Source organism: Pyrgilauda ruficollis, unplaced genomic scaffold, assembly GCF_017590135.1.
Source record: "Pyrgilauda ruficollis isolate IOZ18807 unplaced genomic scaffold, ASM1759013v1 scaffold3, whole genome shotgun sequence".
Lineage (NCBI taxonomy): Eukaryota > Metazoa > Chordata > Aves > Passeriformes > Passeridae > Pyrgilauda > Pyrgilauda ruficollis.
Genome location: NW_024524377.1, coordinates 9,717,981 through 9,734,809, shown reverse-complemented (window position 1 = coordinate 9,734,809; position 16,829 = coordinate 9,717,981). Strand labels below are relative to the sequence as shown.

At 44.8% G+C, this 16,829-nt stretch overlaps 1 protein-coding gene across 1 annotated transcript in view; it reads left to right on the top strand.

Moving 5' to 3' along the window:
* The window catches only part of GLI2 (GLI family zinc finger 2), a 187,813-nt gene that overhangs the window by 114,469 nt on the left and 56,515 nt on the right, over nt 1-16,829 (top strand). The window contains exon 3 of the mRNA XM_041473464.1: nt 7,535-7,640. Within this exon, the coding sequence (XP_041329398.1) occupies nt 7,535-7,640 (106 nt within the window). The remainder of the gene's footprint in view (nt 1-7,534; nt 7,641-16,829) is intronic.

Here is a 16,829-nt window from a genome sequence, read left to right as displayed (position 1 = left end):
CAAGGCATTATTTTTTGTGATTTTATAGCTAAAGGGGCAATGTGGTTTTTAGTATTTCTTGTTTACTTTTCACATATTTGCATCCCAGCAAGGCCCCTTCTCCTTCCAACTCTCCTACAGGGCATTTACCATTACTTGAGCTGTTTGCCCAACAGAAGTTAGTTGTGTGAACTTTATTTCTTATCTGGATGGGATGCTGTACCCAGCCTGCCGTTAAACTAAGCATGTTGTCTTCTCCAACATCCTCACATACATTGTCTGAAAAACATAGTTTTGTAAATCAGGCTACCACCATCTTTCTCCATTAGTTTTGTTATAAGAAGAAAAAGCTTGTTCTGCATCCCTTTGGGTGGCAACAGCTGGCTGGATGTATTTCAAATGGTCTGCAGTGCCTGGGGCAGGAAAGGTCTCCCCAGGTGAGCTGGTGGGGGGGCCTGCCTCCTGCTTCTCCTTGCTATAATGTTCCCAGTGGGCCAAAATGAATATTTCCTATTATTCTTCTTGTGTAGTTCCTCTTTTCTTTTTTGTCAAAGCCATTGAGCAGGTAATAAAACAACAGAATAATTAACCAGTAATAATTGAAGTATGCTGTATGAAAACCAAACTAAATGCTAACAAGCCAAACAAAAGGAAAGTAGGCATGGTGCAGCCCTGTTTATAGGGCTGTCTGCTGGAATCATTATAGAAGTTGATATAATAATACTGAGCACTTAATTACCACATCATTTTTAAAGAGCTGTATAAACATTAACCAAACCTCTGAGGTAGGGAGGTATTATTATCTCCATTTTAAAGAAGAGAAATTCTGACAAAGCGAGGTTAGTCAGTAATTTAGTGTTGTGAAGACAGGCAGCTGATAGGGCAGGAGTAGGGGTTGCAGCTCCTTCCACAGTTTTGGAGACAGAAAAACAGAGATGCTGAAGCACCTGTTTTTTGTGAAATGAATAGTGCTGCCATTCAGGGAAGAGACACACTTGCCCAGACACCTCTCTATGCTTAGAAAATTCTCAGATTGGTGTAATTAGCCATTGCATAAGTATCCCTTTTTGAAGGAGGCATATGGTGTATTTCACAAAGCAGCTAAACAACATTAAAGTCAATCTCTCAAAGGGGGACTAAGAGGCAGCTACTGTAGCCTTGTGTGTCTGTTCCTGCTCCTTCCCATATTGATCTGAGTGGTGGTTCTGGGAATGGCTGTCCCTGCAAAGCCCTTAATATTCTGCATGGTGGTATATGACTTCATCCGAGGAGAATCCCACGGACGCATCAGTGTGATCTGCTCTGTCATGTTTCTGTGACCCAATTTTCCCTGTTCTTTGTCTCAGACCTTCCCTGACCCCAGGCCTATTATCCCTTCCAATCATTCACCCAGACCATTATTAATGGTGCATTAACTTTGGCTGCGCTTTCAGTGAAGATGTTTTTCTTGTGCTCATTCATTCGCTCAGCTCACTTAAACAGCTAGATCATTATTCTGGGGACGTCACACAAACACAAAAACATCTCCCTTGCCGACACCTACAGTCCTGCAGCGCTTTGCCAGAGGGGCGGCCATCCAAATACAACAGTGAAACGCCCAGGAGGGACTATCAAAGGGAGTCAAGTAGCCACACACAGACTCAGTCGCTCGAGGCCACGTTTGCCTCCCCTGCTCACACACTGAGACTGTCCAGGGATGCTCAGAACTCACCAACTCTAGGAGAGCTCTGATGTGAGGAAAATCACCACAGGAAAGCTGGGGAACAAAGCATGGGCCTGTCTTTGCTGTTTCACAGCCACTGTGCTTGTTGGATGCCAAGATACATCTTTTTAAATATATGCTGTGGATGAGTAAAATTGGGACACTTAAACGTAGAACATGAAAAACTAATGCTGCCTAAGATTTCTTTCTGACATGGTGCTTTGGGCTTCCCTGGGAGATTACTGAGTGAAGAACACTTCATGTTTGTTGTACCTTAACCTTGTTCTTGAGAAAGAGTGAGATTTGGACATCTGGGAGCAAATGTGGGCAGCAAGAAGGGCCTTTGCAGATATCCATTGTTTTACTATTATCTTTTTCAAAGAAGCTGGACCTGGGAGAAAAAAAAAACAAAAGTTGTTGTAAGCTGCTTTGTCAGATCAGGTGCCATCCCACCTTCCCCAGTAAGAGGGTTTTGGCCTCTGACAGCACAGCTCAGTTCACCTGTGGAAGTACTGGTGAAATCTCACAAGCATCCTCTGGGATATCCCTTTCCCATTTTTTCTGTCAGTTGCTTGTGCACAGCTTCTAATGACACTGCAGTGATAGGAGAGTGTGAGCTGGTGTCTGGAAAAGTTTTTTGCCCACTAACACAAATCAATCCAGTACCCCAGGGCTCTGAAGCTTTTTAGAGATAAAGCTGATAAAGTTTCTGCCTGCTGTGATTGAGGTTCATTGGTATCCTGCTCTTCTTTGACTGTGTAGACTTGTGCAAGTTATTTTACATTAGCCTGCTTCAGCCCCTCTTGAGTTAAAAAACAGGACTGTTTTTCAAATGCATGTTTTCTTCCCTTCCTAAAGAGAAGTGAAGCTTTGTTACTGTTTGCAAGGGATCTTGTGATCCCTTTATGAAAGTTGTGTCCCATGCATCATTGGCTCCATAGGAAATCAAACCAAAAAGCATCTCAAGAAATCAGAATTTGTGTTTCCTCTTTTATAATATATCAATTTCTATGGAATCCTTTTTTTTGCAAATTTGTTGAGAAAAGCATGACAGGTACTGAATTATCCAATGATATTTTACATTTTCCTCAATGAATGACTTTCACTGTTGATTGCAAAATATTTGTGCACTATTTCTGATGGCAGAGAAGCCTGCTTACAGGCTGGACTGCTTGTTCCCCCAGGAGACTGTTGGACACCCATAGGAAAGCTGTATATTTTTTAGCCCATATGGTGGCCTCCACAACTCACATGTGCATCAGATAAAGCAGGGGGAGCCCAGTACATTCTGTGTGGTACCAAGGGTGTGCGGGGGGCTTCTCAGGGCCTCTTCCCAGCCAGTCTTGCTGCAGCACCACAGTTGCAAGTGGCAACTTAAGTTCTTTCCCAAGGGCTTTCTGAATTGTTTTTGTCAAAGCAAACTGCAAACGAAACCCATTTCAGTGCCATGGGGTCTGATTTATTTTCTTCTTTTTTTTTTTTTTTTTCTTTTCAGCAAACGTGTGTAAGCTGAAGTATTTGGAATAAAAAAAGCTTGCTAGACCCTTCCTAATTCTCACTTTTGAGCTCAAAAAAGGTTCTGCTATGAGTGATGTCAAAACAGCTCCTTTGCTCACTATTCAAACCCATACAGGCAGTCTTGTTTCTCTTGAAGCACAGACTTATCTGTAGAGATAATCAAAAGCCTGCATCATGCTCAAATAAGGGCTGTTTCTGATGCCTCCCTCCCTTTCCTGGGATTTTCAGTAAACGGACATCCCCTTTAAACTTGCATTTCTGCCTCCTATCTTTTCTCTTTGAAGCCAGAGGGTTGGCTGGCCTTTGAATAGACAGGGATGAGAACACAGCAGTGGGAGGTCCGCGTCTTGCTCATAAACCTTGGCCAGAAAATCGGCTCCGACAAGTGGGGACAGGTAGCAGCGTCTTCCCCCTTATCAAATGGCCCTGCGGAGCAGACATTCCTGCAGGAGCCCGGTGGGGTGGAAGGTGGGGCCTCCTGAGTGTGCCTTGTGCTCTGCCGCCCTGCTTCACCAACTTGGTGTAGAACTGGGTTGTTTCTGTGCAAAACACGCTGTTCTCTCATTGTCCCTGCCCCTTGCGTGCTGCTTTTGATGTGTTCTTCGGCTTTCTCTTCCTTCAGCAGGAACCAGAGAAAATAAACCAGTTTATCTGTGGTTGGAGTGCTTAGGGACTTTTGGAGGTGCCGTGTCATGCCTTTGCACCTCAGAGTATTGTATTGCATCCTTGGTACAGCCCAACCTTTTCCAGGGGAAAAGCTTTCCCCGGGCCTCCTACTAAAATCTCCCTCCCTCTTGTGTAAAGCAATCATCATTAGCTCTAATTGGGCAGCTTTGGGGTTAAATCTACAAAGATTGCTTGGGTTTGGTAAATCCTCTGCCACTGCAAAGCAGATAATGCTAAACAAAAGATTGCCTTGATTAGATTAAAGTTGGCAAATTCATTGCCCTAATCATCATATTGCCCTTCCCGTGGCTATTCAGGAATACATCACCGTAACTTACTTGAAGTAATTGAATATAATTGTCTTTTTAACTCGTATGTGTAAAACATCCATCTTTGTTAACAGCGTGTGTTGCTGTCCTGCTGCCAGCTCACAGTCCTCCTCTGGAGGGGTGGGAACAAGAAGCAGAGCCAGGCTGACGTTTATGAATTGGTAGTTGATTGCCTATAAAACCATTCATTATTTCTGACCAAGCACCTGGAAGAGAATAAAAATGAACAGCACCAGCCACTGGGGCCCGTAGGCTTGGCTGGTGCTCCCAGGCAGGGAAACAGAGGGGAGGTCATGAAGGGGAATGTTGCGAAGGGATGTCAAAAAAACCAACCCTTTCCCTTGCCATTAGTGGCAGCAAAGCACAGGGTGCATGGTGGGGTTACAATTGGGAGTGTGAAACAGATACCCAAGGCAGAGGCATTGCTGAGCTTCCCATGGGCAAAATAGGTTGAAATGCTAAAAACAAGCTAAGAGTGCAGTGAGAAGGAGGAAGTTCATGGACATTTTTCTCCCATTAATAATCAGAGGTGTGAGGAGGGAGAAATTCTCTTCAGATGTCAATTTTATACCAACAGATAGCTCGGAAAGGAGGCCAGGCAGCAAACAGCCTGTGTTTTCTATTTCCCAGCTCTCCTGAGTGACAAGGAGAGACTCTTTTAGCACAAAAATTTCTAGTATTATCTCAGCAATCAATCATGTAGAAATGCATAGGTACAAAATAAAACATAGCTGGCCTGGCTTTTAAGATATTCAGTTTGACCTGTTTTTAGTAGTTTTATCATGATTAATAAATTAAATTGCCCTAGGGGACCAGCCAAAGGATTAGGGTGACTCTCCACATCATTAAAACTCAGCTGTGATGGCCCATACAGTTTCAGCCCAGGTCAGCTCTCACTTTCCTGCACTCTGGGAATTAACTCAGCCCCAGACCTGTCCATTAGAGGCAGAGTGACCAACTTACTTTGGGAGGTTGCTAATCCTCAGCTATAGGGATGCCACCAGCAGCACTTTAGGTTGATCCTAGGACCACAGAAGTTCTCTTACTCCTTTTGGTTTATTTGTGCAGCGTAAATATGGGGTGAACACTGCAGGAAGCCCAGTCTAGGAGCTCAGGCTGGAGAAGGTGTTTGTGTTGTTTGCCACTGGATGTCTGTGAAGGGACAGTTGACTTTGTGACCATGCTTTGTATGCGATGATGTAAAAGCTCGACTCCCTCTGGTCCCCACAGCAGCCGTAGGTTGTGGCAGCAGCTGTGGCCAGGGAACAGCAGTGTCCCCAGGGAGGAGGACAGCAGCTGTAGGTGTCTTCCAGCATAGGTTGGAGTTTGAGCTGAGCATGGTTTGGGGAGACCAGAGGCTTTACTGTGCTCTGTGAGCAGGGGATAGGGTGCGACAGCTAAACTCTGGTGTATTTTTGATCTGGAAAAACACGCTTTGCCTCTTAAAATGAAGACTCCCTACAAGTGTCCTTATGTAACAGATGGTCCCTCCTCAGGACAGTTAAAGGGTGAATCTTCCTCCTGCAAAAGTGAATCCTGAAGGATCCAAGTTCAGTCTCTCCCTGAGCTGCTTTTGGGAGAGGAGGGGAGGGGGGCAGAAGCGGGGGAGGTGGTTAACAGTTACTCTACTGTGTCCTGACATTATGCGAGCTGCAAAAAAGCTCCCAGTGTATCAGGTAGTGTGAGGTGCCAGCCCTTTGCTGGAGCACGGAGAGCAAGTCTGCTGCAGAGCCTTAAATACTTTCCACCCCGACTACCTTAGCTTAACGCCTTTCAGCAGAGTTGGCAGGAGGGTTGTTTTTGTGTAGTCTCTCACCTCTCCCAGCAGCCTGGCTGACGCGCCTGTGCCGTGCTGTGCTCAGGGATTGAGCGCTGCAATGGGAGTAGGAGCTGCAGATCCTCTTGCTGATATGCCGGGAAAGACGTATATGAGGATTACACGCAGGCTTTGCGCGACGGACCCGAGCGGAGCGCAGCCCCACCACACAGAGTCGGCGTAGCTCTGGTGCAGCTGGAGTCACAGATGCAAAAGGCTGAATTTTAAGTCTTTCGTAGAAAAAGAGTTTGGCATTTCTGAAGTTTGCTGAGCGACAGCGAGAGACTTGGCCCAAGCCTTGACACTTTGGTTTTGGATGGTGCTTCCCCAGTCTCCAGAGAGATGGTACCTGTCGCGGAGGCAAGTTACAGTGAAATACCGAGCACAAGCTGGGTTTTGAATTGCTCACTTAGGAGCATGGGTTTGTTTTATTTTTGGTCTCCGGCTAGACAGAAAGGCCAAGAAGCCAGTGAAAGAATGGTAAAACCTGCAACAATATTAAGTAATCTTTAATGAAGAACTTCTGACTGTTTGTAAAGGCAGAGCAAGACCAGCTTTTTATCTTGAAGCTGGTTGCTGCCACAAATGTAGAAAGGGGCATCTTTAGAGACGCGCGGAGCCCTGTCAGAGGGTGGTTGTACGGGATCGCTATTTTGTTGTACGGGATCGCTATTGCGGTTGTGCGGTATCGCTATCGAGGAGGCTCTGCTAATTCTATTTCTTTAGCTTCTGTAATTTTAGCAGGAAAGGCCCAGGCGGCCAGGCAGTATTGTTGGGGGTGGTGAGGAGAAATAACCTGATGAATTTTCCATCAGCTCAACTCACTCAAATATTCTCGCCGTTAACTTTTGGGGTCAATAATAAATATTAAAACCTGTAGATTTAATAAGTCAATGTAGGTGTTCGCTGCCTTTTGAGACCACTTTATCTTTCCATCAAAGATGAAACAAGCTTCTCAAATGAATAAAAAATAGGGCCTCAAGTGATTACAAGTGAGAGCAATTTGAGCTCCTCTCTCAGAACCTGGCAGTAGGCACTTCTGAGCCTCTTCTGACTGCCTAGACATTCTGCTTCAGCGCTGCTCTTGCTGTTATATTTTTAGGTAAATATTTCCAAGTTGTGTGTACAGACCTTCAGGAACAGTGTTTGCTGCCACTCCAGGCTTGAGGGACGATGCAGGTCTGGATCCCACCAGGCTCTGTTGAGTCTGATTTGCGTTGCAAGTCTAGTTTTCCTTGGTGCTTGCTATAATCTCCTCAAGTTCAAAGAGCGCTTAGCTGCTTGTCTTTGTCAAAAACCCTGTTGGAGATCTTTTATGTCGAAGATGTAGGATTTTTCCGCATGACTTTGATTATTTATTCATTCCACTTCTCTGGTGTATGATAGCGCTGATATCATGAAGACCCCTTGTCTTGCACTGCTCTTGCTCTGAAATTCATGGAGATTTAGTGCCTTTGAAATTGTTTTAAAAGGGAAGGAAAAGTTTTTGAAGTCCCTTTTTTTTTCTTCTATTCCCCATAACAGTGCCGCAGCACATTTTTCCGGCCTTCCACGCTCCTTTGCCAATTGACATGCGCCACCAGGAAGGACGATACCATTACGAACCTCACTCTATCCACGCTATCCACGGGTAAGTCTTACACCTCCACTCCCGTGCCTCGCTAAAATGTCAGCCACCTGCAGTATTCCGAACCCCACTGCTAAAGTCCCTGGGACTCACTGCCCTTCTGGCAAGCTGGCCCTACTGGCCACCCTCCACCTCATTGTCCCCATCCAGTGACAATACTGGCCTGCCTGGCAGGAGGGCTTTACAGCTCTGTTAAGCTGGTAGAAATGCCCTATAGCAACAGGATGGGAGTATAGGGCTTCTTTGTCATTATCCAGCTCAGGTCCCGGGAACAGGCTTGACTTGTGTTTTTGCACCCGCTGTGTTTCTCACATCATTCCTTGCCTGGGTCATTTCTGTCACCATCTTGGCAAAGACCCAGCACTGCTCCCTCTCTTTGGAGACCTTACATACCATTCCTCCCTGCCTGCCAGTTGTGGGGATGGTGGCAAAATGCTGCCGGGAATGCCGTAATCCAGTTTGATTTCGCTGGACAACAGCCTGAATGGGCTGGTAGCATTTTCTAAAAGCACTAATAAGTCAGGTACTCATGGGGGTGTCCATGTCCGCCCTGGAGGGGTAGGACTCTGGGTTTTGGTGGTGACCTTCTCATGAAAGCCTCCTCTCCCTGAGGCAGCTGATGAGCAGTGAGCACAGAGACTGGTCAGGGGCTACACCCTGAGAGAGGGGTTTGTGGTTAATCTCCTCATCCAGGGATGTGACAGCTCAATAGTTCTTGATGTCTTGAAGGAGATGTTTACAGAGAGATCTGTTTCACCTCCTGTAAGCTTTGATCAGGGCAAGGAAAATGGAACCCGCAGGGATGTGAGCAGAGGTTCTAGTGATGGTGAGGCTGGAAGTGTTTCTTCTAGTCCCTGACATGCACCTTTCCCATGAGAGGTGAGGAGCAGTGTGATGGGGTTGGCAGTCCCGTGGCCATCCCAAAATCCTTCAACCCACAACTGTAACACAGGGCTCAGACATAGGCTGAGGGACAGGTGCCAGAGCACTCTGTGTAGGGGAACCACTGGGGGCCAGAATCATTTTGCAAGAACAAGGAAAGAACAAGTAGGGCTCATGACTTAATTCTCATTTGATCCCCTGGAGTCCTCTTGCATCCTTGCTGTGTGGCCAGGGGCTGTGCTAACCCAGCTTTGCAGGGGCTGTTTGTGGAGCTGTGCTGCTTCTGGGTAGGTGTGAGCAGGGAACAGACCCTGAGAAGCAAGTAATGCAGACAGCAGCAGCCAGATCTGTGGAGCCCCACAGCTACTACAGCTTTATTCTGCTTCCAAAATACTGCAAGAAATGAATGATAGGGCATTCCCCCAGATCCTACCAAAAGACAAGTCATCATCTTTTAGGCTGAAAGTCAATTTGACTGGATGTTTAAAGGGGCAGAGCAACTTCTTCCATGCTGTGTGCAAAGGGAAATGACAAAGCAAGTTGCTAATATAGGAAATGGGGGGGATTCGGGAGGCTGCATAAAATAGTTCTGGTCTTTCATGCAAAAGTTGTAGAAAAAAATGACAGAATAATAACTTGCTCGGAGATAGTTAATAAGCCAGAGCTCTGGCTAATAAAGCATGTACGGAAGAGGGAGATATTCAAAACAGTGGTTAGAAGAGAGGCTGGCAGATGTTCTGATGTTTGTCACAGGTTATTTGTGTGCCCCACTCCGTGCTCCCCTTCAGTCCTCACAAGGAGGTTTGGGGGCACTGCATATACACTGGGGGTCCACAGCGGTTTCGTTGGTGGGGTCATGAGGCAAGGTCTTCTACAAAACGCAACTGAGAGCTTGCCACTGATGCTAGATGCCTGTGAATCATATCCCCAGTAACCCCAGTATTTTTTCATATTGGCTTTGTCCAGCTGATCGACCCTGGCCAAGTGTACGGCCCTGGCAGATCAGGTTTCAATTCATCTGCACCATTAATAGTCTGCTGTGTTAGCAGTTACCATATTTGTCTATCAGTGGACCAAGCATGTCCTGCTTATTATTTTGGTAGAGTTGTTGGCAAATACCTGTTGCATTTCTTCTTTGGGATTCCTCTCCTTCCCAGCAGCTCCTCTCACAAAACTAACTTGCGAGCTACGGGAGAGAAAACTTGGTTGCGGGTCTTAAAGAGAAAACATACTCCTCTTTGAAGCTGCCTGGGCACTGCACTGAAAGGTGCCTTTGTGGCTGGAGAACCTCCAAAGCTCAGCAGCCAAGTGCTTCTTGGCTGTGACAATTTTTTAGGGTTGAGGGAATGCCACTTCCATTTGGCTGTTTGTCAAGAAGTACCCTGCACTATGGCACAACCATATTGGGAAAATTCTCTGCAGCTGTGGTCTCAATCCTTTTTGCTCTTCAAATTTTATCTGCCAACATCCTAAAATCATGTCTTCCCCTTTACTCCTCTCATTTTTTATTCTATGTCTCTTTTGTCTTTCTTCTCTCTCCTCCGGTCTCTTCTCTGGAGGTTACAACGTAGTGCTCACCCTCCTCGCTGGAGGATGTCCAGTGTGAAATCATCCAGACATGGTGGTAGACCTGGGCTAGAACACACTCAGTGATTGCATGGCTCTTGTCCAACACGCTGGACAATTTATGCCACCAGCCCATTCGGGCTGTTGTCCAGTGAAATCAAACTGAATTACGGCATTCCCGGCAGCCTTGTTCAATACTCTCTGGGCACAGATGAGCTTCTAGAAGTTTGTACTCTGTCCTGGTGGGGCAGAAATCAATCCTTCTTGTTTCAAAAGTAAACAAAACGCATAAGAAAACCCCAAGGGCATATGCATATTCTCACTCTAGAAAATTATGGCAAATGTTTGGAAGAAAAATTGCGTCACTGAGTTTTGGCTTTATGATTAATGTGATGGGTGCCTGACAGAGAGCCCCCAATTCATCAAGTCTATATTCTACCTGTCTGCTGTCTTGACGGTACCAAATTTATCTAATTATGTGAACGTTGCACGGCAAATTAAGTGCAGTCTCATTTGTTGCTAACTATGGGGTCTTATTATCTGCCTGCTGCATTATGTCAAAGGTTTGTTTCCTGATTGCTCGATGTGACCTGGCAGTGCATTCCCCTTCATCACTGTTTGCATTTGGCCTAATGAGAACATACGTTATTTTATCTCAACTGGAGAGAGCTCAATCTGCAAGGCTCTCTTGAGCAGAGCCACCTGTGGGACCCTTTGCTTGGTAACACAGATGGGAATTTGAAAAACTTGAGTTTAATAGGACCCCTGTGCCAAGACGGGCCTGAAAGACTTCCTGCGTTTCTCCTCAGTGTTGTCATTCCTGGTGTCTCAGTGATTTTCTTGTTAAGCAGCATGACAAATAATTTTCAGGACTTGAGTCTTCTTCTAAACCACTAAGGATTTATTATATATCTCCAGAAGCAGATTATGTTGGGACTTCCTTGAATTCTACTTTTAGAGATTGTTTTGGTGTTTCTCCAGTCATTAGGACAGCCCACTTTCTGTACAACTACTGTTAGTTTTACTTGTTCGGTCGTGAATTTTTTGGACATCTTTAATATTTGGACTTTTTTTCTTGGCGTTAACAACAATTCAGCAGAATTGTGGTGTTCACTTGGCTTGTCTAGAAAAACAAATTATTTTATTCAGATGATTGTCCTGGATTGCAATAATAGTGTGCCTGTGGTAATATGGAGGATAAGAGGGAGAGGCAGGATTGGAGTCCAGTGGACACTGTAAATGATGAAGTGCAGAATGGAGTGAAACTGAATATGGGATGAAGTCTATTTCAGGAATGTAGAACTAGAGCAGAATGAAGAAATTGTATTGGTGCACAACATAACATTCCTTTAACAGTAATACTACAATACTCAAAGGCTAAGAAAAGACAGAAGACAAATTTGGAGGTTCTGCATTATTCTGGAGATACAGGATCAAATTACAGAGCCACATATCTTTTTTCCTGTGATACTCTCTTCCAGAGCACAGGATGGCCCAGGCTCGTGGAAGAGCAGTGGTGGGTCTTACATGTATTTTCTGCAATGCAGCTTTTATTGATTTGTCAGAATTTCACTCTTCGCTGTTGGTTGTAGGTCAGCACTATTTGAGCAAAAGTCAGCCAGGTGTGTGCAGGCTCAAAGCTGAACCAGAGAAATTCACTTCCTACGTTAGTACAGGTCCTTTTCTAACAAAAGGGGTATTTTGTATTTTAGTGAACTTCTTCACAAAAACCTAATCCAGTGGGGCCTGGTCTCTGCTTTAAGCTAAGGGACAGCATCAGCTTTGCAAGACCAAGCCCTCAACTCCAGAGGAAAGTTGCTGGCAGATATGGGAGGTGATTACATGCTTTTTACCTGTTTTTTATTATTATTATTTTTTAAATCACAACAAAAATAACTGAAAACTCCTTAGCTCAGCTTAAAAGTCCCTGCCAATGCAAGAGCCTTCGGGGCTAACCCTAGTAAACAGCATGCCTAGGCTTGACTCAGCAAGAAGCTTTTTAACAGTAGCTGCTAAACTGTGGTTAAAACCCATCAGGCATTATGCACTGTAAAAAACAAAAGCAGCCTTGTTTTTCTACCAACATCCTGGTGGTGTTTTAGGATGCAGTTCTGACATTATTTATTAACAAAATAATTGTTGTTGCTCTTCTGTCCAGACAAAAAATAGTAGAAAAAACCCCAAACCCTGAGCTGATAATCACAAATTCCATGGCTTTCATTAGGACTGAATTGTCCCAAAGACCTAAACATAGAGATGACTCCATCTCCATAATAATGTGGAGTTGCCCTTATTTTCCCTCTGGTAGGGATTTTATCTCACTTAATCAAGGATATTCCTCCATTTCCCTGAAATCTTAATATATTATTACAGATTATTCCTGATATCCAGCCTACACCATTTTTCTTTATCTGATTGTATTACCCCTCCCTGTTGAAGTTTGTTTCCTTTTTACTGTGTTAGAAATTACAGAATACTTTTTCAGGACCAGTTAAAATATTCCTGAGCTGTTTACGCAGGGTGATTCACAGGCAGAGGAGTTGACTGTTAAACTTTTCATCATAAAAAGACTATGTCTCAAGTGTTTACAAATATGCCAAATTTAATGTCAAACCCAAGATTTTCCATGTTTAATATCTGTTCCAGTCTGGTTCTCTCTTTCCTTTGTTGTTTTTTGTGAGATTCAGCCAAGGGAGGCCAAGTGGGGTTAAGGGAAAATATGTTGTTTAGCCATACAAAAAATAATCATCATCATCTTATAACTGCTTTTAGAAACACCACTGTCTCTTGCTTTAGAGCTGGAATTTGTTATTGTCACAGATGTGCCTTTTGCTGTTCCCATTCTACAAAAACACACACAAAGTCCCATCAATTTTGCAGATAGGAATCCTTTGAAAGGTCTCGCTTCCAATACGTGCATTGAAGGGGTGTCAGAGTTTTGCGGTGAAATTTTCTGGCTGCCCTGTGGCCCTGACCACGCTTCAGCTGAACCTTGCCAGGGCTCACCTGATGGTGCTCCCCATTCCCTGCTGAGGCCTCTCTGCCATCCCTTCCATCCAGGGGAATTCCTGACTCCATGGAGGAGAGGAGCTGTTTGCAGAGCGTGCTCTGGGAGCTGCCTTTGTGCACTACGAGGCGTGCACAGAGTGCCTTTGGCTGCCTTCCGTGGGGCACCGCTGTCCCGGGGCCGCAGCTGGGATCCCGTCACGGGATGGGGATGGGACCCCTGGTGATGCTCATTCCTGCAGCAAGGATGCCTCTCGGCTGAGCCACAGAACGTACATACCAATAAAACCTGTGTGTTTTCATATTTACTTTGCTACTGGAGTAGAAAATCTTTGGCAGGTCATGATGGATGGTGCTGTGCTGCTTAGGAGACAGAGCGAGCTCCCTCCGGAGTCAAAGCAAGCGCTGCTCAGAGAGGCCTTCTTATGTGTTTTGCAAAGTTTTACGACTTTCACCAAATAGATACATTGCTCATCTGGGAAACAGGTTTGGGGGCTCCCACATCCAATTTATTCTGTCCCCTTCTTTCCCACATGCTTCTTTTATTTATTTAAGAAAATCAGAATGTGTAAGTTTTCAGTCGTTTGCAGGGGCTGGTTGCCACCAGAAGGCTGGTTCAAACCTCTCCCTGATCTGTAATTAGCAGGAGTCTGTTGCTTTGAGGTGGCTCTTTGGTAACCTACAAGAGGTGATTTGGAGGACTGTCAGTTCCAAGATTAATACTTGATGGTCACTTGATCTCCATCTCCAAGAGACCACAGATGAAATACTAGGCTTTGGCTGTCATGTTTTGGGAGCTGGAAAAATTACTTGAATTCTATCTGTGCTTTATTTTCCTCATCTCTAAAATGTTGTCAGAGTAATATTCACCCTTTTGATAGCCTGAGAGCTAAGGAAAAGATTTCTTTGGTTTCCAAGATTGGTCTTGTAGCCATTTTCAGGCACCAGGGAAGAGGTACACAGCGCTACCTGCCTGTGCAGAAACTGAGAAGCTACATGCCTAACATCTGGCCTCAGTGGGAGGACAGGCTGATCAGGTCTTCGGAGAACGGGGAAGGCATAATCCAGAACACTGATCAGGGCTAGTATGTTTCTGGAGGCTTTTCCTGAGGCTTTTCCTGTCTCATAAACTATTCCGCAAAAAAACAAACCAAAATGCAAACAAACAAAACCAAAACCAAACCAATGAAATACAAACCCACACAGCTTTCTCTTTTGACTCTTTTTAAAGATGTTCAAGCATATTCTATTATGAGAGAGATTTACACATCTGTGCTGTTCTTTAAATTCGGGATAGTTTTGTCATGTGCATTTAGTTAAATAGCCTTCAGAGTACTTTGAATAACTGAAACCTGAAGTCCAGGGGGACCTGAAGGGGAGTGGTTCCAGACTCACTAAACTATGCAATGAAATGTAGATTGGGCTTGGAAACGTGTGGGCTGGCTCTCCAGTTGCTGAATGCTGGGACATCGGGCTGGAGCGAGGGGCCTGGGTGAGCTCAGATGGAGCCGTGCCCCTTCACACCTAGTGAAGATCTGGGCCACCGAGTTGCTGGTGCTGTGAAAAACTGCACCTCTAATTTAGCCTAATCACTGCCAGAAGTTTAAAAATGGCTAAGAGGTTTTAGTATTGAGAACAAAAGCATGATCTTTGAGGTCTTTTATGTAAACCTCTGGCATGTGTTCATTTAATATGATGTCACTCTGTAATCCACCATTGCTTTTAAATGTCATTCCCAGAGCTTCATGTCAGCGAGTCTTAAGTGATAATCCCTTTGCTTACCTCACTTTATAGTAGATTAAAAGTGACTTCATGCTTCCACCTTATCCGCTGTTAAGCTTGTGCTTTAGGAAAAAAATTTATTTGAACTTTCTTTTCCTGCTGCTTTCTAAAGAGTTTCTAAACAGAGGGTGCGTGTCTTTCAGAAGCTATCTCAATAGGATTGCCCATTCTCCACTGCTTTCAGCATCTGTGAAAATGGATAAATGTTCGGTGCCAACTTCCTGCCCTTTTAAACTCCACTGTTCTGAATTTGTTTCTCAAGTTTTCTCTCAGCTAAATGGGGAGCACTGCCTTTCCTGGCCTCTTCTTTTTCTTAATCCTAAATAAATCACCTCTCTAGATGGTATTTCCCCTCTCACCAGCTTCTTGCGGTATAAAGACAAGAGATGCTGAGACTTGTTGCAGTATTCTGCTCCTCTGTACCACTTTCTCTTGTACTGCACAGGGGTCTTTGGGTTCCACCTTGTATCTCCTGGTCTTGTATCTTGTATATATTGGTTGAACTTTTACTCTATCCTGTAGCAAATCCTTTCTCAGTATGTAAAGCTTTCCATGCATTTCACCTTTCTGGTCCACTGTCCTTTTTTTCTCTCCTTGAATTTCACCCTCCTGCTGCTAGCACACCTCCTTGTGTAACACGTCCCTCCAGATATTTGCTGCATGTTGTCATATCCTCCTCCCTGCTCTAATGAACTGGCCAGGCTGCAGCCTGCAGCATATAGTCAAATATCAATCCACTCAGCCTCCTCATTTTCACTGTGTTTCTCTGAAATCCTTCCAGTGTGTGTGAAGATAAATGGACAAAACGCATCCATCCCATTGGCTTGCGGAATGAAGCCTGCGGCACATCACTTTTCAGGTGCTGGTTAATCTGGATTCCCAGCTACCAGTGGCCATGGGGAGCAAATTACACAGGGTGCTGAGAGATAAAAACTAATGGCAGCAATGCTGGCTTGTGATGTTGGCTGGAAGAAAAATGTAGGGTTTTTAATGTCCATACAGAGCGGAAATTTTCAAATCTCATCCAAAGTTCCCCCCACGCAGCAAAGAGCAGGGAAGTCAATTTACCCTGGATGGATGAAGGTCTGAGTCAATTCTGCTGGGATTAGAACATGTGGTTCGAGGGATCCTAGGTATTTTGGGTCTGATTCTTGGACCACCCAGATGGCTGGGGAAAAAGTTAAAAGACAAATACCAATGTGAAAGGACCCTATTTGGCAGAGCTGTGGATCTTGATACCCTGCGTGCAGCTGACACCCTGCAGACACATCTGCACAAACCAAAGAGACTGCAGAACTGGGTGCTGTTACCCTGGCAAATCTCAGATCTGCACATCACTCCCATGGGAGTGCGTGTGTTTTAGCGGGCTTTCTAGAACCCTGGCTCTGACACTAAACCACATAAGTATGTTTTTCTTCGGTGTGCCAGACCATTTTGAGAATTTGTGATTTTACACAATTTTCTGCCTTGGAGACTCTTGATTCCTGTTCTTTTATGTTTCACCATTGATATTAAATAGACAGCTAAAATTTAGAGCATTTCTCAAGGGTCAAACTTTTAAAAGTGCCTGTGTTATTTCAGATCATAAATCCCAGTGTACTGGGTCTGGCTAATAGCATTTGAAAGTGGGTGTTGTGGGTTTCAAAATAGTGTTGACTCTTAGGGCTGGCTTGTCAAGTGCTAGTAATGCAAAGGCTCAATGGGTTTTTCAAACAAGCTGGATCCTATTTAAGGTCAAACTACTCCAACCTCTGTTGAAAATCAGGATAAAGCCATCTCTAGTAAAGGAGTTAAGTACCTAAAAATTCATAAAGTGGCTGGAGTGGAGTTAAGAAACACAGACATGTTAATGAGGTGGCTTGTGCATGCTTGGAGCCCAGTGTGCATGCCCAGGCCATGCAGCTCCCGCAGGATCAATGGGGATGTTTCCTGCCCCGTCTCCTCTCTGTTGTAGAC